This window comes from Bos mutus, chromosome 1, assembly GCF_027580195.1.
Source record: "Bos mutus isolate GX-2022 chromosome 1, NWIPB_WYAK_1.1, whole genome shotgun sequence".
NCBI lineage: Eukaryota > Metazoa > Chordata > Mammalia > Artiodactyla > Bovidae > Bos > Bos mutus.
This window is the reverse complement of record NC_091617.1, coordinates 18,268,916-18,292,939: the sequence shown is the minus strand read 5'-3', so window position 1 is coordinate 18,292,939 and position 24,024 is coordinate 18,268,916. Positions and strand designations below refer to the sequence as shown.

At 37.6% G+C, this 24,024-nt stretch overlaps 1 protein-coding gene across 3 annotated transcripts in view; it reads left to right on the top strand.

The window, feature by feature from the left end:
• Nucleotides 1-24,024, top strand: part of CXADR (CXADR Ig-like cell adhesion molecule) — a 65,000-nt gene that overhangs the window by 40,283 nt on the left and 693 nt on the right. Inside the window, exons 6-7 of one of the 3 annotated variants that reach the window (XM_070367539.1) lie at nt 499-637; nt 1,701-1,884. In XM_070367539.1, coding sequence (XP_070223640.1) covers nt 499-637; nt 1,701-1,884 — 323 coding nt within the window. Of the gene's footprint in view, nt 1-498; nt 638-1,700; nt 6,147-24,024 lie in introns of those variants that run through there. The other 2 variants (XM_005898168.2, XM_070367547.1) reach the window with 2 other exon arrangements.

Here is a 24,024-nt window from a genome sequence, read left to right as displayed (position 1 = left end):
GGTAAAAAATCCGCCTGCCGATGCAGGAGATATAAGAGATGCAGTTCAGTCCTTGGGTTGGGAAGATCCCCTGGAGGAGGGCATGGCAACCCGCTCCAGTATTCTTGCCTGGAAAATCCCATGGACAGAGGAGCCTGGCGGTCCATAGTCCGTGGGGTCGCAAAGAGGTGGACACGACTGAAGTGATTTAGCATGCATGCAACTAAGGACAAATTATTTAGAACATTCTTATGCCAACCTAGCTGTGAATAGTAAAATCTTTCAGAGTGGTTTTATTGTTTTTATCCTTGAAATAGATTATACAGTTCAGAAGAAAGTTCATTTAGTAGATTTTCCCCCGACCAGAAAAAGCTAGCTAATTTGTCTCTTAAAGTTAATATATGCAATGAAATCAATCTGTTATTGTGTATCATTACCTTAAATATGACTAGGTAAAAAGTATTTTTGTTTTGTGTTGTTTTTACTATTATTTATTTTCTTGTTAACATTTTATTCTAGCTTCAAACAGAGCCGGGACAATTGCAGGAGCTGTTATAGGAACTTTGCTTGCGCTTGTGCTTATTGCTCTTATTGTCTTTTGCTGTCATAAAAAGCGCAGAGAAGAAAAATACGAAAAGGAGGTTCACCATGATATCAGGTAATTAAGTGACACAGGAGTTGACTGATATACTGAATTTATTACGTCATTAAAGCATTAGTTCTCTTAACCATCTGAAGCATTTGGCCGCATGAGGACTGGATGAAAGCTGTAGCTTTTCCCCTTAACACATTTGCAAGCATTTTAATACTTATTTCAAGTGTGTGGAGCCAACTAACCTCTCCCCTACTTGGTGCCCTACTTTAAGAACCACTGCTGAATGGTTATCTCAAGGCTATTTGCCTTCTCCCATTAAAGTACAGGCATGCAGTTTTCAAGAAATGAAGATGTTAAGGTTGGTTAGTTTGTTTTTTAAACGTCTGATTGTATCTAGTGACGTAGCTAGTTAATAGATCTATTGGTAATGTGATTTAATTTTTTAAAAATATTCTAAACCAGTAGATCTTAACTAGAAGTGAATTATAACATTGAATTATAGATCTTGTAAGAATAACAACATATGACCAAAGTAACACCCAGAAAATTGACATTTGCTGAGTCTGGGGTGGGGTCTGGCACTTTTCTTTTTGAAGTGTACCAGAAGTGACTCAGATATATATTCTATGTCAGTGCTTATTATGAAAATTCTTATGCCTGCTTCTCAGTTTTTGCAAACTTAAATCTGCTAAGTTTTCAGCTAAAGTCTTAGATGAGTAGCTTTCATAATAAAAACAATATTTTATCTTTTTTTTTTTTGGTTGAAATATCTGTCAGTTTATTGACTATGGAGTATTACACGACTATAACCAGGTTATCTAGATCAGTGATACTAGAATATGAAAACATTTGAGGTTTGTTCTTTGTGAGACAACATTATAGAGTCATGCATTTTTGTAAAACCCACATTTCGTTGTGTGTGAAGATGGAAACTCTGTATTGATAAACTCGGGCCAAACACACAGTTGCTGACATTATGCCTTCCTGTGCTTGTTTTCTGTGTGTCACTTGCACTTTTACACACTTGATGCTTAAATAGCGGCTCTTCCCTCATCCCTACCCATGATTCACAGCTCACATAGTCTAAGATTTTTTAGAAACGTTCTTTGGGATCTTCGCTTTCTAGAGAAGACGTGCCTCCTCCCAAGAGCCGTACGTCCACTGCCAGAAGCTACATCGGCAGCAATCACTCATCCCTGGGATCCATGTCCCCGTCCAACATGGAAGGATATTCCAAGACTCAGTACAACCAGGTGCCAAGCGAAGACTTGGAACGTGCTCCTCAGAGTCCGACGCTCCCACCCGCCAAGGTAGCGGCCCCTAATCTCAGTAGGATGGGGGCGGTGCCTGTGATGATTCCAGCGCAGAGCAAGGACGGGTCCATAGTGTAGAGCCTCTGTGCCCGTCACCCATGCTGTCCTCTGGAAATATGAACATCCGTACATTTTGCTACCAGCCTCAAAATAGGTGAAAAAAGAAAAGCTAACCAAAAACTGTAAGAAAAAACATCAAAAAGTTTTGTTTGGTTATACTGAAATAGTAAAGGCATTGAAGTTCTGAGGAGATTCACTATCTAAATAATATTTCCTTTAAGAGCTTGACTTTATAGGTTTCTGAATATCAATACTTAAGTCAGATGTGGCACTTTGAATATGAAATCAGAGGTGAAGAAAGAAATTGGTGAACTTTGGTGCACACCAAGTTGATACTTGAATCATCTGAAATTTCTGCCATTGTCTTCAGATTGCTTTTTTTCCACGTAATTTATGTGACCCGATAGTGTTCCCCTAACCCCTCAAAATCGGTAAAGAAAGATTCATGGCAAAAAGACTTAGATGCATTTATGTTTGTTCTTGTTTTCACTTCTTTGAAAGCTTTGTGTTTGAAATGTCTCTAATAACTAGGAAACACTACAGGGTTCTAGAAATCACCTAGTTCCGTGTCATTCATAAGCCTTGGATATGAAATGACTTCTTAAGTATTTAATGGATAGATTGCTGTGGGTGGCGGGGACATAGTAGGCTCTTTGGTATGCTAAATTAAAGGAGCATTTATCTGATTCGTTTAGAAAATTTGCTGTTACCTGTATACAGTGATGATACTCTTGGTGCAATAGTGAGGAGAGGATGGATTTTGTTGATTAATGTTCCAGTGCCCCGAGGCCTGTGGTGGTCTGCAGAACAGTGGCCTGTTATCAAAGATGTAGAGTATTTTGCAGTTGCCAAGTAAATGCTGGCCCTGCGCTTTAGGTGATATTTTCCTAATAAGAAAAAAAATTATAACTCATTTATTGTTTGGCAATTACAGATTGTCATTCTCTAAATTATTGGTTCTAAATTGAAGAATTTTTTGTTTTCCTGGTTCGGTTCTTTTGTGTTTGTGATGGTGTTGCATAGTATATGTTCTAGAAAGGTAATCTGAAATTTACCCTCTTGAATGCAGTTCCTGGAGGATATTTTCTTCATAGACTTAGAATGATGAACTACATTTTAAACTAGTAAGTGTCCTCTGTCAATTCTGTATCTCAGACTTGGGAGGATGTACAGTTGCTATTGTATGGCCAACATGTCTTGTGTAGTTTCAGAAAATCAAGTTGAGCTTGGAAAAGTTTGTCTTAGTTTTGTGGAAGTGACTTAATCTTTTTAAAAGAAAAAAAGAGAGAGAGAAATGAAAGGAAAAGGAATTAGAAAAATACTCCTACTGCCAAATGTGTTAAATACTGTTTTAGTAGATGAAAGTGAATTTATTGTATTTCCCTTAAGATTGTGAGGGAGTGTGGATTTAGTAGAATGAGCCAACAGTTTCTTTATAGTAATAAGGTCTGCAATAAATTATTTCACTAGCTCTAAAACCTTTTCCCTAGATTTTAGTAGGGAGTTGGTTTCTGTTCATCTCTTTGGGTGCTGTGGTGGTAAATGCTACATTATACATTAATGTTGGCATGTATTTATGATTAGACAGAGTATTGTATACATTTTTTAATGGCAAATTAAAGCTGAATGTGTAATGGATTCGTGTATAGTTTTACATATTTGGAAGCATTTTTAACATAGGTTTTTAACGTTACATAATGTTGCTTTTATACTTACGTTAACATTTTCATCCGTGCCTTTTGGGTGATTTAGTTGTATTATGAATTTCTGGTGCCTATGAGCTAGCTATCACCTGAAAGGTGCTTAGAGGTGAAGGTACTGGTCCTGGAAATGCATCACTGTGATACCTATCTATCTTCATACCTTCAGTCTTGCCTCTTCCTGTTCTTTTTGGATACAAGGTAACTGATTGTGTTACTCATATAAAGTTTTTAAAATGTCAACATCCCCTACACTCTTTGACTGTGTTTCTGATTTTATAATAATAAGTATTTTTGAATATCAGAGCTCTGATCTGTTTTATATGAATAAAATATATAAGGTATTATAGAAGTAAATAACCAAGCACAGACATTACTAATAAGAATTTTGGTCCTTCCTGGTCCCAGTTTTGTAATGAAAAGTATGCTATCAGTATAAGTAGAAATCCCTACAAAAAGTGGACATATGTAAGGCTTTCCTTACCTTAGACTTCATAGTTAATCTGGGGTTTGGCTGTAGAATCTCTTCCAAAAGTGCTTTTCAGGCAAGAATCTTGGAGTGGTTGCCATTTCCTATTCCAGGGGGTCTTCCCTACCCAGGGATCAAATCCACGTCTCTTGCGTGTCTCCTGCGTTGGCAGGTAGATTCTTTACCTCTAGTGCCATCCGGGAAACCCCCCATTGTTTTCTCTTCCCTTAGACTTCGCAGTTAATCTATGATTTGGCTGTAGAGTCTCTTCCAGAATGCTTCCTTCCAATTCAGGTCCATTACCACCTACAGCCTGAGAAACAAGCTCAGGAAAAAAGGCCACTGTCACGACCTCAAGAGACCTGTTAGATGTGGTTGAGTTTAGAGGACAGAACTCAGTTTTCAGTTTTTATCTCCAGCCACTTGTAAATTTCAGTGAATCCAAAAGTCAGATAGTACTGGTAACTTCCTAAATAATTCTGACTGATAGTTTCCACTGAACTAGAGATCAAAGATGTGTTCTAGAATTACTGTTGGTAATCATCAAGCAAGTCAACAAAAGATTATTATTCAAGCATTTTGAAACATCAGTCAAGGACAGCACTGAACCATCAAAGCAAGGCTGTTCTATTCCACTTTGTACCTAAGAGATTGACACCATATTTTTGAGTTAGTTGGGGTAACTTTAAAAGAAATATAGAGGTTATAATTCTGTATTTTGAATATGTAGGTTACAGGTGTTTGTTTTCATATGGCAACCTTACTAATATTTCCCTGAATGGAGATCAAAAACAAAATGTATTAAACTGGCCAGTTATTCCAGGCAGATAACCTTTAAATTTGGGCTGTCATGGAGTTGTTACAATGGAAACACAGACTGAGTGTGTCTTATAGGAAGGTTAATTCAAGAAACACAATTAGATTATTGGTATGAAGACATGGTTCTTACTAAAAAGATGATTTTTAGGATTGAGTTCTGGAAATTTGTAGCAGGTGAAGGGGCAGATAAGACAATTTGATTAAATATGAAAAGAATTCATTGCATGAAGTTGGATATCCAGTCCTGTAATGTATGGCTTCTTAACTATTCTGTCTTTCTGTGTGCGTGCAGCATGTAAATTTGAAGTTACATAAACGTTGAAAGTTTTTTTCTAATCTTTTTTCATCTCCATAGTGTTTAAGGCTTTCAGATGGCCTTATTCCAGTGTGCAAAGAAAAAAATTTCATATTTTTTGTGGTTAATGCTTTGATGTGTCATGTAAGGAGTAGTTTGTAGAAAATGTTGGCACAATTTTAACTTTTTAGTGGCTTGTGACATATTATATATATGTGTATATATATATCTTTATAATATTTCTGTGTTTAGTAGTAGAAATGTTCTGGGCAAGTTTTAATATTTCAAATGCCTTTGGATATTCTTGCAATAAAGGCGACGTGTTCTGTAGTTAGACCTTTTTTACTCATTTGACACTAAAATGGTTCATAACTGAGCACAAATTCTACCTAATAGAAATAGGAATGAACAATGTATACATTGGTGAATTGTGGTTCTGTTTGTCTTATGAAAGGTAACACCAACACACGTTTGTTGTTTTGGCTTCTCACTGTTAATTAAAATCTAGTTTTGCAAAATATCCTAGTTAATGATTTCAGAGTGTGGTAAATGTCAGTTGAGTTTGGTTTAGACCTCAAACACTAAAAGCTCCAAAGAACTCTGTTTTCTACTAACTTATTTTATGACACAAGCATTGAGAGAGCCACAATTCACTGATTGTCCTATTCTCATCCCTAACTGTGAATTTTTGTGACAAATGTACTACTGAGAAGAAATATTTTGACACTTCACATATGCAAGTAGAGAACTGCGAGTGTCAGTTTCAAAAATGATTTTTTTGTATTTCAAGTTTCTGGCTTAAATATCCAATGGTGCAGATTTTGAAATTTGTAAGAACAAAGTTTGGTTTGAAAAAAGCCAAAAACTTGCTCTAGTTTTGTGACTTTGTGTACTTTGAAAATAAAATCAAGAAAGCAATTTTTTGCCTCATGGTGTGGCTTCATTGTGCCTCTTATTTTAAAAAAAAAAAAAAAGTCTACTTTATAACGTTTCAATATTACTGTTCTCCCTGCTTTCTTGAGCCAGGGTTTCTTCCCCCGCACCCCCGTTGCATCTTTTATTAAACAAAGTAAAGATCAGAACAATCACACATCAATGAAAACTTATCCATGAAAATTTCTCCAGTCCTGTGCATCTATTTGACAGTGTATAACAATGTTTTTGGGGTTGAAGCCTCCAAACTTCCATGGAGGATCATGTCACAATTATAGTCTAAACTCAAGAGTTTTCAGATACATTGAAAATGTGTGTACAGTGGCTTCCCTGCTGACCCTGTGGTAAGCCTCCGTGCTTCCCATGCAGGGGGCTTAGGTTCAGTCCCTGGTTGGGGAACTAAAATCCCCCATGCCCCATGGTATGGCCAAAAAGAAAAATGTTCATGCATATATGTATTAAATACACATACATCTAGTTATGCTTAAAGCCATTTTCATTGACTCTAAACAGTGATTTCAGAAAAAATGGGGTAGTAAAGCTTTTGTAAGAAGATATTTTGAGAAATATTTTGTTTTTACTATAGTTTCTCAACCTTGGCTCTTTTAACACTTGGGGATGGATGATTCTTGGTTGCTGGGGACTATCTGTGCATTGCCGATGTTTAACGGCATTGCTGACCTTTACCTGCAAAATGCCCATAGCTCCTGCCCTCCCCACCAAGAGGTGACAACCAAAAATGTCTTCAGTGTTGCCAAATAGTCACTGGGGTGGGACAAAACCACCCCTGGTTGAGAATCAGTGGTTTATACTAATGTGAAGCTTTCCACTCACATTAAAAGGAGAGCATAGAGTTGGAGTCAGACATATCTGAGTACCATTTATTACTAGATGCTTTGCTTCACTTCAGTTGCCTGGTGTTTAAAACGGGGATAAAAATACCTGCATCACAGGGGATGTTGAAAGATTTTAAAGAAATAAAATTGATATAACGAAAATTCTTTGCATTTATCTCTGTTTGCTGGGATGCTGATAGGGAGGCACAGATTTTCAGAGCATCAAGATTACAGTAATATAGGCTTAGTGAAACTACCAAGTATAATTCAATGCTTTTCATTTAGATCATATTTTAATCATGCATTTCTGAAGGCCAGATCATACTTCTGGATAATTAAGTGCCAAATGGCAAAACTGTTGAAATTGAGACAAAATTTTTGTCTCAAATTTGAGCATGAAATAATTTGTTGTTAAATAAAAATGGTTCAACTCTAAGGTGTAAACAAATGTAATTTCTAAATGTGGCAAAGGCAACTGAAAAAGATCAGGAAGCCAGTGCTAGAAATTCAGCTGTTTTTCTTGCTGGTATTTCTGATGTATAAATCATATTGGATTTGTTGTTTTTCTACTTATATGATTTTTCTAAATTTTTAAACTATTTACAGGGGAAAAAAGTCATCCTAAGATAACTGCAGAGAAAGTAGAATTTCCAGAGTTAATGAAGCACTGAGAAATAAATTTTAGTCCAGTTAACCAAGGACTAGGTTCTCGATCAGTGTGTTTCTTGTTTTAAGTGCTGAGCTTGGAAATTCTAACTCTATTGGAGAATGAGAGCAGGTGAGAAGAAGACACAGGAAATTACAGAGGTGACATCTGATGTTAGCTGCCGAGAAAGTGCTAAAAGCCGTCATTATCTTGACTTTGTCTTTCCCTAAGTCATTTGTTGTCTGTGATCCTAGCGGATTGGTTGTCTTAAAGTGTAAATCTGATCGTATTGAAATTTAAACCAGATCATCTTAACCTGATATAGAAGGTCTCTCATGACCACTCCATTTCTCTCTGCTTTATTTTTTGTGCAGTTCTAGGTGCATCTCTATGATAGCCATACTCCAGAAATAAAGGGCACGGTCTCATAACTTTGTGAACATACCATTTCCTCAACCAGAAAGGAGCCCAGCCTTGTTGATCTGCCCAGTGCATATTTGCCTGCCCGTATCAGTCCACACTCTTGTCTCCTTGGAATGGTTCTTCCTATTCACAACCCTGCCCTCAACTCAAGCTAAGCTAGGGGTGCAGGACCCTCAACATTGCCAGTGTGGGTCTTTATGGCACAGAACTTTTTGCATTCTAACTGTTCAGCATGCTCAATATATCTTCTTGATGAGTTTGACTGACTTCTATCCCCAGTTCTTAACTCCAATTTGCATATTGCTTAGTAAATGCCGAATAAATTTTTGGAAGGGACGTTATGGGCATGTGTCATATGTTTCGTAAGACAATTGGCCTGATTTCTTCCAAGAAGGCAATATCAAGAGAAAAAGGGTGAGTAAGTGTGGTGACGGAAAATTCTGCATAGGGCTTAAAAAGATAACTTGTGCAAATAAAGACTAGGTGAACTGACTCAATAAGAGCCAACACAGAAACAAGCTAGTTATTATACCAACCTAGAGCGGTGGAGAAGCATTGGAGAAATACATTTCTAAAACCCTCCTCAGAGATTCTGAGTAGGTTCAGGTAAGGTCAGTGGGTCTGTGTCTCTCCCAGGTTATTTTCAATAATCACCCAAACTTGGGAAATTCTGAATGGTTTGGAAAACTGTGCAGATGACTGGTGTCCTTGCTACGTCACTTGTGGTAGAATGGTTTTTCTTGAGCTTCATGAACTTTGAGAAGTATTTGAGTCCACCTTCAGTGAGACCAAAAAACTTAAATGCTTTAGATATCATGGCCTAATTTGAATATCAAAATAATATTTCAGAATTTAGGGAAACCTACTTAGGTAAATAAAGCACCATATCTTAGAAGATTTAATTTTTAATGAAAAAAAATTTTTTTACATGGCATTATGTCAGTTGTTTTCAAGTCTCTGAAAATGATTAGTCTCCCAAACAGACCTGGTCATTTATGATTAATTCTGCGTATAGTTGTATTAGTTTGCTGGGGCTGCCATAACAAAGTACCACAAATTGGGTGACTTAAGAAACAGAAAGTTACTGTCTCACAGTTCTGGAGGCTAAAGGTCTGAGAACAAGGTTATGGTAGGATTGGTTCCTTTTCCAAAAAAATTTGAAGTATAGTTACTGGATTTCCAATATTGATTTCAGGTGTACAGCACTGTGATTCAGTATTTTTTTTAATAGATTATACTCCATTCAAAATTATTATAAAACAATGGCTGTATATCCATGTGCTGGATGATGAATACTTGTAAGCTTATTTTATACATAATAGTTGGTACCTCTCAATCCCATACTCCTCTCCTCCCCCTCTCTCTGCTGATAACCACAAGTTCTATATTTGTAAGTCTTTTTGTTTTGCATATATATTCACTTGTATTAGTTTTTTATTCCATGTGCGAGTGATATCATACAGTATTGGTCTTTCTCTGACTTAATTCACCAAGTATAATATTCTCCAGGTCCACCCACTTTGCTGCAAATGGCAGAATTTCATTCTTTTTAATGGATGAGCAGTATTCCATTTTATATATATATGTGAGGTTTTATATATATATAAATATATGAAGTTTATATATATGGATATAGACATATATATATGGTGGTGGGTTAGTCATATCCCACTCTTTGCAACCGTATAGACTGTAGCCCACCAGGCTCCTCTGTCCATGGGATTTCCCAGACAAGAATACTTGAGCAGGTTGCCATTTCCTTCTCCACATCTTAATCAATCATCTGTTGATGGGCACTTGGGTTGCTTCCATGTCTTGGCTATTGTAATAGTGCTGTTATGAACATTAGAGTACACTTGTCTTTTCAAATTTGTGTTTTCATTTTGTTTGACTGTATACCCAGGAATGGAATTGTTGGATCACATGGTAATTCTATTTTTAGTTTTTGGAAGACTTCCATACTATTCTCGATAGTCAGTCAGTCAGTTCAGTCACTCTGTCGTGTCTGACTCTTTGTGACCCTGTGGACTGCAGCATGCCAGGCTTCCCTGTCCATCAAGAAGTCCCAGAGCTTGCTTAAGCTCATGTCCATCGAGTCGGTAATGCCGTCCAATCATTATCTCATCCTCTGTCGTCCCCTTCTCCTGCCTTCAATCTTTCCCAGCATCAGGGTCTTTTCCAATGGGTTGTTTCTTTGCATCAGGTGGCCCAAGTAATGGAGCTTCAGCTTCAGCATCAGTCCTTGCAATGAATATTCAGGGTTGATTTCCTTTAGAATTGACTGATCTCCTTGCAGTGCAAGGGACTCTCAAGAGTCTTCTCCAACACCACAATTCAAAAGCATCAATTCTTCAGAGCTCAGCTTTCTTTATAGTCCAACTCTCACTTCCATACATGACTACTGGAAAAACCATAGCTTTGACTAGACGGACCTTTGTTGGCAAAGTAAGGTCTCTGCTTTTTAATATGCTGTCTAGGTTTGCCAAAGCTTTTCTTCTAAGGAGCAAGCATCTTTAATTTCTTGGCTGCAGTCACCATCTGCAATGATTTTGGAGCCCAAGAAAATAAAGTCTGTCACTGTTTCCATTGTTTCCCCATCTATTTGCCATGAAGTGATGGGACTGGATGCCATGATCTTCGTTTTTTGAATGTTGAGTTTTAAGCTAGCCTTTTCACTCCTCTTTCACTTTCATGGAGAGGCTCTTTAGTTCCTCTTTGCTTTCTGCCATAAGGGTGGTGTCATCTGCATATCTGAGATTATTAATATTTCTTTCAGCAGTCTTGATTCCAGCTTGTTCTTCATCAAGCCTGGCGTTTCATATGATGTACTCTGCATATAAGTTAAATAAGCAGGGTGACAATATACAGCCTTTTCCATAGTAGCTAAATATTTTCATTAGTAGCTGTATCGATTTACATTCCCATCAACAGTATATAAGGGTTCTGTCTTCTCCACATCCTCAGCAACATTGATTTGTAACTTTTCAGTGATAGCCATTCTGACAGGTGTGAGGTAATGTTGTGGTTTTGATTTGCATTTTTGATGATTAGTGATGACCATCATATCATGTGTACCTTTTGGCCATTTGTTTGTCTTTAAAAAAGTATTCAGGTTTTCTGCCCATTTAAAAAAATATATTTATTTTAATTGAAAATTAATTAATTTACAAAATTTTGTTGGTTTCTGCCAAACATCAACATGAATCAACCATAAGTATATATATATATCCCCTCCCTCTTGAACTTCCCTCCCATCTCCCTCCCCACCCCACCCTTCTAGGTTGTTAGCCCCTGTTTGGGTTCTCCAAGTCATCCACCAAATTCCCACTGCCTGCCCATTTTTTAATCAGCTTGTTTGTCTGTTTGATATTGAGTTGCATGAACATTTTATATATTTTGGATATTAAACCCTTACCCATCGTATTGTTTGCACATTTCACTTTTAGTAAGATGTCTTTTTGTTTTGTTGACAGTTTCCCTTGCTGTGCAAGAGCTTTTCAATTTAATTAGGTCCCAGTTGCTCGTTTTTGCTTTTGTTTCCTTTGTGTTAGGAGATAGATCCAACAAAATATTACAATTTGTTTCAGAGTATTTTCCCTTTCTTTTAGGAATTTAATGGTTGCTTTCCTTTAGGAGTTTAATGGTTTCTGGTCTTATATTTAGGTCTCTAATTCATTTTTAGTTTAGTTTTCTGTATGGTATGAGAAAATGTTCTAATTTCATTCTTTTACATGTAGCAGTCCAGTTTTCCTAGCACCACTTACTGAAGAGACTGTCTTTTCTCCATTGTGTGTTCTTGCTGCCTTTGTCATAGATTAATTGGCCATAGGTGTGTGGGCTTATTCTGGGTGTTCTGTCCTGTTCCACTTACCTGTTTTTGTACCAGTACCATATTGTTTTGATTATCATAGCTTTGTAGTATAGTCTGAAGTCAGTGAGCATGATTTCTTCAGCTTTGTTCTTTAGCCTCAAGGTTGCTTTGGCTATTGGGGATCTTTTGTGGTTCCAAATAAATTATAGGATTTTTGTTCTAGTTCTGTAAAAAATGTCATGTGTGAAATTATCCTTCAATTGAAAAATATACAATTTTTTAAAAATGTCATGGGTATTTTGATAGGGATTGCATTGCATTGATAGATTGCCTTGAGTAATATGGACATTTTAACAATATTCCTGCAATCCATGAACATGGAATTTCTTTTCGTTTAGTTGTGTTTTCAGTTTCTTTCATCATTGTCTTATAGTTTCAGAGTATAGGTCTTTCATCGCCTGGTTAAGTTTATTTCTAGGTATTTTATTCTTTTTGATACAGTGGTAAATGGGATTCGTTTTCCTCAATTCTCTTTGTGATAGTTCATTGTTAGAGTATAGAAAAGCAACACAATTCTGTACATTAATCTTGCATCCTAAAACTTTGGTGAGTTTCTTTCTTAGTTCTCGTAGCTTTCTTGGTGGAGGAGGTCGGTTCCTTCTGATTGTTGTGAGGGAAGTCCTCTCTCCGTGGCTGTGGTTGGCTGTCTTCTCTCTGGGTCACTTCAGGTCACCGTTCCTCTGTGTGTCTATCACTGTGCCCTAGTTTTCCCTTTGTATAAGGACACCAGTCATTGGATGAAGACCCAACCCTAATGACCTTATTTGAACTAATTGTGTCTTCGACAGCCCTATTTTCAAATAAGGTAACATTCTCAGGTACTGGAGATTAGAACAGCAACATACAAATTTGGGGGCACACAGTTCTACCCATAACAGTAATGATGATTGGAAATTGTGAAGCAGAACTAATAAAATAGTGGAAGTTGGACAGAATACATTCCCAGAAAGTTTTCCTTTTTTTCTTAGTTGTTAGTGAAATGCTAAAAAAATATCAGCACCTAAGTAACTATGCCAATATAGTTTTTTCATAGTTTTCAGTCTCCCCCATTCTTAACCCAGGAGTATTCTATCTTTATTTCAGAGATGGAATGACCATAATACACTATTAACCTCACATCTGCTTGTCAGGTGAAAGAGATTGATGAAATGATTATGGATTGTTTTCTTATGAATCTTGCTGACAAGGTGGAACTATTTTTCCAGGGAAATCAACTTTTAAAGTTCTGTATTTCAAGTTGCTAATACAGTTTTTTGTGAAATGAACAGCTTTTTTTTTTAGAGTTTCAGATAGATAGTGCACATGATATAGAGTGAAATGTGAAACACCTTCTCATTCACGTTTTTTAGTTTCTGTCCTCAGTTTCCTTCAAGAAACATAACAGAATTTTTTGTTAATTTTTTAAATAAGTAGTTCATTAATGGGGTATAAAATTCATAAGGTATAAGAGCATGTAGTGAGAAGTATGATCAGCTTCTTATTTATCCTTCTAGAAATACTTTATACTTATAGAGATACATGTCTGTATTTTTAATAAGTAATAGTAAATGGATTGGCCATAGGGGTATGAGGGGATATTGAGTGGGAAATGAAAACATTGAATCCTGTTTCTATTAGAATTCATTGGAATCTATGCGGGATGATAGTAGGCAGGTGAATCCTGAACCTGGATCTAAATAGAAAACTCAGGGCCAGAGATACAAGTGTGGCAGTCATAAGCATGAAGACAAGAATAGATCATGACAGAGAAATAATAAAGGTGGGGATTGGAGCCCTGACTCTTTGAGTGTTTGAAAGTTAAGCTAAAGAGATCAGTTTTTAACATGTTGAGTTTGAGAAGTTTATTATGTGTATTAATGAAGTGTTGGATGGACACATGGATATGTGGATCTAGAGTGTGAGGGGTGGACTGAAAATGGAAGTCATGTGTGTGAAAACTTTGGAGGTTACTCAGGAAGTGAAGTAGGGGACAATGAGTGACCAGACCAGGCACTTCACTTATGGAACTAGAAAGAAAATGAAGGGGGAAAAGTGTATGTGTGTGAAAGGTTTGATATTGTGGGAGTCCAATGCTGTCAGCCAGTGGAGAACTAGTATTCCTGGGAACTTCGGAAGAGCTGTTTCAAACCATCTTTCTGTTCCTGTTGAGAAGGTTTTTCTGGTATTTTGAAGAGTTTCTGTTCCTCAGTTTTGGATTTTTATTTTTTAGGGGATTGCTGCTTTAGTTGGAGAGAAAAGTACCCAAGAGGGATCCATTTATTGAACACATTTTATTTGGTATAACAGGCAGTCAGTGTAGGTGTGGGGTGGGGGTGGGGCCTTCAGACAGGGTAAAACTATAAAATGAGTTTGGAAGACAACTTGCTTGATTCTATCTGGGTAACCTTAGACAAAACACTTTACCTATATTCTCCTTTTCCTTAACACTACAATAATAGGACCAACTTTGTGGAATTTTTCTGAAAATGATTAGTCCATCTGAGGCACTTAGGCTAGCACATTGGTGCTCTGTAAGCATTGATTGCTGTCATTATGATTATTACTGTGTTGTAATAACAGTATTTGCCTCATATCTTATGGGATTGGGTGACTGTATCCCTTTCCCCAAGACAGTTCTGTCTTTGCCTGTTATCTCACTGTCAATACATACAGCAAGAGATGTTTTGCTCTAGAAAGTGTCTCAGTTTGGACAAGATCTGCCATTACCCTGCCTTTGACATGTATGGAGTCATGGTGATGTAGTACTTGGCATGAAGAAAGGAAATGGCTGTGTTCATTTTTCCTGACACTGTTCAATGAAAAGCAACACTGATATATTTACATATAATTAAATTTCCTGTATGTTTAGGTTATTCCTAAAAGTCCAGAACATGCACCAGTACTACTATAATGCGTGGGATTGTCCCATGTGTTACGTAGGAATATTTACCAGTATGGAAAGTAGTGAAGAAGTGTCAGTTCCAAAATTGGTTTAACTCATTACACCTTCTAAATTTGATTTCATCTGACTTAAATGGTGGAATATTTTGAAAAACTCTTTCCTTATTAAGATAGCATGGTAACAACAGTAAATGAGTTGAAAAATAATTTCACCTAAATGACATCACTACCAAAGACCTTTCTGTTCTATTTCTCTTCTAGTATATTTAATATCCCTATTAAAGTAAACGTCCTCTATTTGATTTCTTTCTCCTACGTGATATTGTATCATATTTGTATATCTTCAGTTCAGTTCAGTTGCCTAGTCATGTCTGACTCTCTGCGACCGACTCTCTGCGACCCCATGAATCGCAGCACGCCAGGCCTCCCTGTCCATCACCAACCCCCGGAGTTCACTCAAACTCATGTCCATCGAGTCGGTGATGTCATCCAGCCATCTCATCCTCTGTCGTCCCCTTCTCCTCCTGCCCCCAATCCCTCCCAGCATCAGAGTCTTTTTCCAGTGAGTCAAGTCTTCACATGAGGTGGCCAAAGTACTGGAGTTTCAGCTTTAGCATCATTCCTTCCAAAGAACACCCAGGGCTGATCTCCTCTAGAATGGACTAGTTGGATCTCCCTTCAGTCCCAGGGACTCTCAAGAGACTTCTCCAGCACCACAGTTCAAAAGCATAAATTCTTCGGCACTCAGCTTTCTTCACAGTCCAACTCTCACATCCATACATGACCACTGGGAAAACCATAGCCTTGACTAGATGGACTTTTGTTGGCAAAGTAATGGCTCTGCTTTTGAATATGCTATCTAGGTTGGTCATAACTTTTCTTCCAAGGAGTAAGCATCTTTTAATTTCATGGCTGCACTCACCATCTGCAGTGATTTTGGAGCCCCCCAAAATAAAGTCTGACACTGTTTTCACTATTTCCCCATCTATTTGCCATGAAGTGATGGGACCGGATGCCATGATCTTCATTTTCTGAATGTTGAGCTTTAAGCCAACTTTTTCACTCTCCTCTTTCACTTTCATCAAGAGGCTTTTTAGTTCCTCTTCACTTTGTGCCATAAGGGTGGTCATCTGCATATCTGAGGTTATTGATATTTCTCCCAGCCATCTTGATTCCAGCTTGTGCTTCTTCCAGCCCAGCATTTCTCATGATGTACTCTGCATAGAAGTTAAATAAGCAGGGTGACAATATACAGTCTTGACGTCCTCCTTTTCCTATTTGGAACCAGTCTGTTGTTCCATGTCCAGTTCTAACTGTTGCCTCCTGACCTGCATATAGGTTTCTCAAGAAGCAGGTCAGGTGGTCTGGTATTCCCATCTCTTTCAGAATTTTCCACAGTTTATTGTGATCCACACAGTCAAAGGCTTTGGCATAGTCAATAAACCAGAAATAGATGTTTTTCTGGAACTCTTTTGCTTTTTCCATGACCCAGCAGATGTTGGCAATTTGATCTCTGGTTCCTTTGCCTTTTCTAAAACCAGCTTGAACATCTGGAAGTTCACGGTTCACGTATTGCTGTTGTTGTTATTATATAATATATATTATATATATATATATATATATATCCATTTTAATAGCTGCATGATGTCTCATTAAGATGATCCTCTATAATTCCTTTTTTTCCCCACTTTTGGACCTAGAAGTTGCTTCTGATTTTTTGGTTATATGTAATTTGATTTGCATTCCTAGAGTCTCCCCCATTCTTTGAGGTATTTCAGAGCATAAGTATTAGAACAGTGGGTTGTTAGGGCAAGTTAAGTTGTGGGATTTAAGTGAAAGTACTGTTGTTTCTTATACAACTAAACTAGATTATTTCACAAGCTTCTTTTTGTGAATGCAAAGCACAATTTGAGGAACCTGGTAAGGTGAAAAAGTGAAGTTCTGGCCTTTTTAAGCCAAAGGCATATATATATACATTAAATCTGAAAGAAAAAAAAAGGTGGGGGGAGGGTGAAATCACTCAGGAGAGAGTTGTGTGGGATGAGAAGAGGACCCGAATCAGCCCTCTGGAGCACAGCAGACTGAAACAGAAACCATTCTGGGAATGAAGTCATTCATAATGACGGACCAGTTCTGGTGGAATGGTTGTCCCAACCCTTAGTTCTATGGGTTGAAGCATGCATGAGAGCTGAGGAGGATCTAGAAACATAGTTAACATTCAAAACACACCCCACTCAGATTAAATCCTACCAAGTCCAAACTGTTGTTGTTTCTCTTCCCACGATATCCCCACCAGCTCTTGAGATGTCTGATTCATAAGATACAACTTGAAAGCTATATTAGACTGTTCTTTCAATATTCTTGGCCATGAAGGGAAGGAGGAAGGCAGAGAAACAGTAACTAGAGTGGGGTAAAGGTTAGCAACTTTGTGAGGCTGCGGAAAAGGAGTCTGGAAAGAGGAAGGGGTCAAAACGGAATGTGGGTAGGATTGAGTTGACGAAATCAAGGAGAACGTCTTCTGAGATTGAGGGGAAAAGTCAGTGAGGTTGGGGGCAGATTTAATAGGATTGTGACTGTGGATGGAATATAATTAGATAGTCTCACTTTTCTCCAGGAAGTAAAGGTGAGGTCATACTCTGGGAGGGTAGGGGGTGGGTGGCTAGGTGGTAAGAGGACTGAGGAAGGAGATGAAATTAGAAAGTTTTGGTTGAAGAATGGGAGAAGGAGGAGGCTAACACACACAGAAAAGGGACCTCAGATAATTCTGAGAGAGCAGATGCGGTTTTGACCATGAATGTGTTATGCCTAGCCTGTTTAGCATCTGGTACTAGAGCTGACTAAAATTAAGTATTCAGTGAAAGCGTGCTTGTATGATTTGTTTCAGCTCTGTTGCTTTTATAAAAAGAAATATCCTTTTCCATTCATTTACTACTTGCTTGGTGAGAACTGGAAGCATCTAACCTCAGGAAGACCTGAAGAGGTGCTTATTGCTTAGTCACTAAGTTATGTCCAACTCTTTGCAATCCCGTGGACTGCAGCACGCCAGGCTTCCCTGTCCTTCACCAACTCCTGGAGGTTGCTCAAACTCATGTCCATCGAGTCAGTGATGCCACCCAACCATCTCATGCTCTGTCTTCCCTCTGCTCTTGCCCTCAATCTTTCCCAGCATCAGAGTCTTTTCTAATGAGTTGGCTCTTTGCATCAGGTGGCCAAAATACTGGAGCTTTCAGTATAAGTCCTTCCAATGAATTTTGACTGCTTTAGATAGAAATAATCTATTTGATATTTGAAGTGAATAGATGACCATTTCTCTATAGTTAACCTTTGTTCAGACAAAAGTTGATTAAAACTCTCCGATTCAAAGTTAATCTTCTTAAAACACTTCAGTGCACTCCCTTGCTCAAAAGTTTTCCTGGACAATATCTAACTTAAAGTCCACACTCTGCCTACCTTTAAACTTTCACAGCTAGCTCTCCACTGCAACATTTACTCTATGCTTATGCCTGCATATATGTACATGTATATCGTGTGTTCATTCACTCAGTTGTGTCCGACTCTTTCCAACCCCATGGACCGAAGCCTGCCAGGCTCCTCTGTCCCTGAAATTCTCCAGGCAAGAATACTGGAGTGTGTTACCATTTCCTCCTCCAGGGGATCTTCCTAACCCAGGGATCAAACCTAGGTCTCCTGCACTGCAGGCTGATCTTTACCAGAGTCACCAAGGAAACTCCACGTATGTGTTTTTTTAAAAAATAATGTTTTATGCACACTTTTTTTTTTAATTTAACAAATCCTCTCAGACCATCCTACGTCTATTTATCTATTACATATCATTTATATATCTATCTAAAATAATCTTATTTTCAAAACTGTATATTACTTCAGAGTGCTACACTGTAACTTACTTAACCAGTCTCCAATTGGCCACTTAAGTTGATCCCATCTTTTTGATACAATGAGTAAAATTATAAGTAATATTTGTCTATATATCAGTTTTCTTATGTGCAAATATGTCTTTAAACTTCCAGAAGGGAGAGGTATGAGTAAAGCCTATTTTGAAGCTGTCATTACAATATCTTCTTTAATTAGTGTAGCAGCTTATGCTTGCAACGGATAACAGTGCTTTACTTATCCCCTTCCAGTTCCTCACCAATACTCTTATCCAGCATTTTTTATCTTTCCTAATCTCTGAGAAGAAAATTTTGTCATGGCTTAAAATTCTATTTCCGTGTAGTTAATTGAGCATCTTTTCCTATGTTTAAAAACCATTTGTGGTTTTGAGAACTATGTTCATATGCTTTGCCCATGTTTCTTTTATATCACAATTCTGCTTATTTGGTGTGTGTATTGTGTGTGTTAGTCACTCAGTCATGTACGACTCTTTGCGACCCCATGGATTGTAGCCCGCTAGGATCTTCTGGCCATGGGATTCTCCAGGCAAGAATACAGGAATGGGTTGCCATTCCCTTCTCCAACCCAGGGATGGAACCCAAGTCTCCCACATTGCAGGCAGATTCTTTACTGTCTGAGCGGGAGCTCTTAAATATTACAAAAAATAGCCCTTTGTGATACGAAATGCACTTTTTTTTTCCTTTTACCAGGTTACTCTTTTTCTTTCATTCTGCATATGGTCTTATCCTTTTCTGACCATGTAATCCCAATCCTTTCTAAGCTCTCCTCCTAATCTTTTCCTTCTTGAGATTGTACCCTCCGAGGAAACTGAGGGTTCCGTCTTCACCTGTCTCCTCTCTGTAAGCAGATGTCACACTTCTCAAAGACAGATCATGTTTACATCTACATGACCAATGCATAGTAGAGTCTCAGTTAAACTTTGTTGATGGAGTAGGAAATGGCAACCCACTCCAGTATTCTTGCCTGGAAAATCCCAGGGACAGAGGAACCTGGTGGGCTACAGACCATGGTATCACAAAGAGTTGGATACCACTGAGCGATTAAGCACATGCACTCAAACTTTGTTGATGATAATTGGAGCAGTTCTGACTATGTTCATATCAATTCATTGCCACAAGTGTACCCATCATTCTGTATTTCTTGGTTTATTTATCCTTGGTTTCTTCAAGTTTATGGAGGTTTTGCCCACAGCAGTTTTATGGAATCAGCACAAACTACTAATGGTGAACATGAGTTATCTTGCACTTGAAGAAGATGTGTTGGTCACATGTTAGGTCAACTGTCACGTTGGCTACTGGCACTGTGTTCTTTATATGTTGCTAAGTAGGACATTTTTCCTCATGGCGTCCCAGAACTGTCAACAGTGAGAACATTTCTGGAGACCAGTACAGTGACCTTGCAATTCTGAGAGGAGACTGTGATGGTGAAGATCCAGTAGTCCCCCCTTACCGGGCATACAGTCCAAGACCCCCCTTGGACACCTGGATCTGCAGATAATACTGAACCCTATGTTTACTGTGTTTTTCCTACACATACATACCTGTGTTACTGTTTCATTTATAAATAGGCACAGTAAGAGATTAATAACATAACTAATAATAAAGTAGAACAATTACAACAATATGCTATAATAAAATTTATGTGAATGTAATCCCTCTCAAAAATCTTATTGTACAAATTTAATGCCTTTTCCATTTAATTAAATACCTGCCCCCTCTCAGTGGCTATAACTTGGCAGTTTGAAGTGTGACAGCAAAACCAGCACATTTTTTTTCCTTTTTCACAATTTACGGATGAATGATTTATTCTTCCTGTAGATGTTAGCAACCTCAGCAGTTTTTTCTTATTAAGTAAAGTTTTACATTTTCACTTAAAGGAAGCACTTTATGGCTTTTCTTGGGCATATTACAATTACCAGCATCGCTACACTTGTTAGAGCCATCATGAAGTAACACAAAGGGTTACCGGGACACGAATGTTCATCTGATGACTGAGAGGGTCACTAAGTGACTAGCAGGTGGGGTACACAGGACAAAAGGATGCTTCATGTCCCAGGCAGGATGAACAGCATGGTGCAATATTTCATCACACTGCCCAGAACTGTGCAGTTTAAAACTTATGAATTGTTTATTCATAACAGTAATATTAAATGGAAAAATGTTTGAACCATGGTTGACTGCAAGTAAGTGAAACTGTGGAAAGTGACACCATGCAGAGGCCTACTGTGCCAATGATTTGAAACCTTTTGGACAATCAGCCCTCCATCATTCAGTCTCCACCAGCCTTCTGACCTCCAGATAAGGGGGAAGATGATTTATATGTTCACAGAAACAAGAGAACACAAAGCAAGATAATTACATGAAAGGAAATGTAATCTCTGCCTTGCCAACTTAAAGATACAGTCTGTTACATCCAAGACACTGGATAGTAGCCAACAGAACTTGATGAACACATGTTTTTGTAGGTTTCGTTTTTTGGTGTGTGATTTTGTAGCATTTTAATTTTCACAATATTATGGGCAAAAGATTTGTAATATAGTAAGTGAAGAAAATTCACATAGCAGTTAAATTTGATAAGTCAAACAACCCCCAAGATATCCTTGGGCTATGTTATCTAATTCAGTATCATTTTATGAGAGGTTCCCTGGTGGCTCAGTGGTAAAGAATCCACCTGACAATGCAGGAGACTCAGGTTCAATCTCTGGGTCTGGAAGATCCCCTAGAATAGGAAATGCCAACTCGATCCAGTATTCTTGCCTGGAAAATTCCATGGACAGAGGAGCCTGGTGGGCTACAGTCCATGGGGTCACAAGGAATTGGACATGACTTAGCAACTAAACAACATCATTTTATGAAAATATCAAGATTCAGAAAGGTTTGGATTTACCAAAGCAAACAGAAATGAAATTCAGGTCTCCTAATTCTATTTTTTTGGCTGTGTGGGCTTCTCTAATTGTTGTGCACTGGTTTAGTTGTGGCATGCATATGAGATCTTAGTTCCCCAACCAGGGTCAAATCCTCTTCCCCTGAATTGCAAGGCAGATTCTCAACTACTGGACCACCAGGGAAGTCCTGATATTAGATGACTGACTGTATACTGATACATTTTAAATATTTAAAATGTTTATTGGGTAGATCATTTGTAATGGTTTCCCACCTAAACTTTTTGATTGGCAATCCTAATCATGCTAGGGAGGGTAATTTTACAGTAAATCTGCATGCCAAATCCCTGTAAGAGAGCTTGCATTTATTTTAGTTTTTTCTGTCCAGATTTCACAGTGACTATCGAGCATTCACAAGCTGTCTTTTCAGAATTATTTATGAAATAATTTGATCTTATCAGCTATCAATATCTGATTTTAAATATGGTCTGTATTAACATTGGCAATATTAGGAAACATGAAATATTATTTCACCTTAACTCAGGTGAAAAAATTTAAGTTTACATTTGTCATGTTCCAGTCACTTTAGACAAAGTTTATAAATTTTAAATACTTTTATTTTTAATCAGTAAATTTTATTTCATGTCTTTATATGTGTTTGATGATCAATAAGATTCAAAACCAAAACTTTTTTTTCATTGAATTTAGTGCCACAGTCCTATTTTTCTGTTGAAATTTTACAGCTTATTGACTTGACTCTTAAGAAATTTATCATCTATAGATGATATGTATGTATGTAAATTAAACTGGCAGCTCTGAAACAAATTTGCTCATTTATTTCTGGACTTCAAAGGAATACCTCCCTGCCTGCAACCACCTCCAACAAAGGAGATATATATTTAAATAATGTGGCTAAAAAAAAATTTCCTATAGAGATCAGTAGCTTACAATACAATATTGTAATTAGTCTCCAATTAAAATAAATAAATTTACATTAAAGCTTCAATAAACAATTATGGACAAATAAAAATAAACCGGGGGGGGAGAGATCGGTAGCTTAATAGCTAATGATAAAGACTGGTTAAATCAATTAAGGTACATAAATATGAATACCATGAAAATATTAAAAATCATGTTTTAGGAAAAAAATCAATGACATAAGAAAATGTTCCACATTTTCAAACTGTGAGACCATAAAATGAGTATATTTCATAATAACAAAACAGAGGTTTATAAAGTAAAAGCTCCCTCTTTTATATATCCCCATCCACTAAAATAGTAACTCGGCTACTAAAATACTTTGCTAGATAAAAGTTATCTCAGCTGGAAATATTATAGTTAATTTTGATCATCTCTTTCTTTGTGCTTTTAGGTACTTTTATTTTCCTAAATGAACTATATATTTTTTTTAATTAACAAAAATGATTCCAGTAAAGCCATGTATATAATAACAACTTTGGCATACTTAACATTCTCCATTACAAGTAGCAATTTCTGTATGTAGATGTCTAGGAAAAACAGTGATTTAAACTATAACCACAAATACTTTACCTTGGAGAAGGGAGATTATAATTACAACCTTTAGTTTGGAAGTTGGAAAAAGAACATCTGATGCCCTCTTGTGGTCAATAATTTTGATAAAGTGATTTTCATTGAAATCCAGTCTTAACTAAGAGAATAATACCATAGCTCTGTCGATAAGGGGCTTCCCTGATAGCTCAGTTGGTATACAGTCTGCCTGCAATGCAGGAGATCGTGCCTGGTTCCGATTCCTGGGTTGGGAAGATCCGCTGGAGAAGGGATAGACTACCCACTCCAGTATTCTTGGGCTTCCCTTGTGGCTCAGCTGGTAAAGAATCCACCTGGGTTAGGAAGATACCCTGGAGAAAGGAAAAGGCCACCCACTCCAGTATTCTGGCCTAGAGAATTCCAGGGACTGTTTAGTCCACGGGGTTGAAGAGAGTCAGACACAACTGAGCGACTTTCACTTCACTTCACTTCAGTTGGTAAAGAATCTGCCTGCAGTGCAGGAGACCTGGGTTCAAGCCCTGAATCGGGAAGATGCCCTGGAGAAGGAAATGTCAACCCATTCCAGTATTCTTGGCTGGAGTATTCCATGGACTAAGGAGCCTGGCAGGCTACAGTCCATGGTGTCGCCAAAGTTGGACACGACTCTGCAGTTAACTAGCGCTACTGAAGAGCACAGTAACATTGAAACCAGAAGTCTCTGAGGTTTAAAGGTAAATTTTCTGTTGAGATTGCAGACATTTTGAATACCACATACCCTGAGAGCTATGTATCTTTATGATTTGTGCACTTTTCTGGTAGTCTATACTCAACAGAATTTACCAGCAACAGGAATATCTGGAACAGCCAAGGACATCCAATGTTTATTAGCAAGTGTTGATTTTT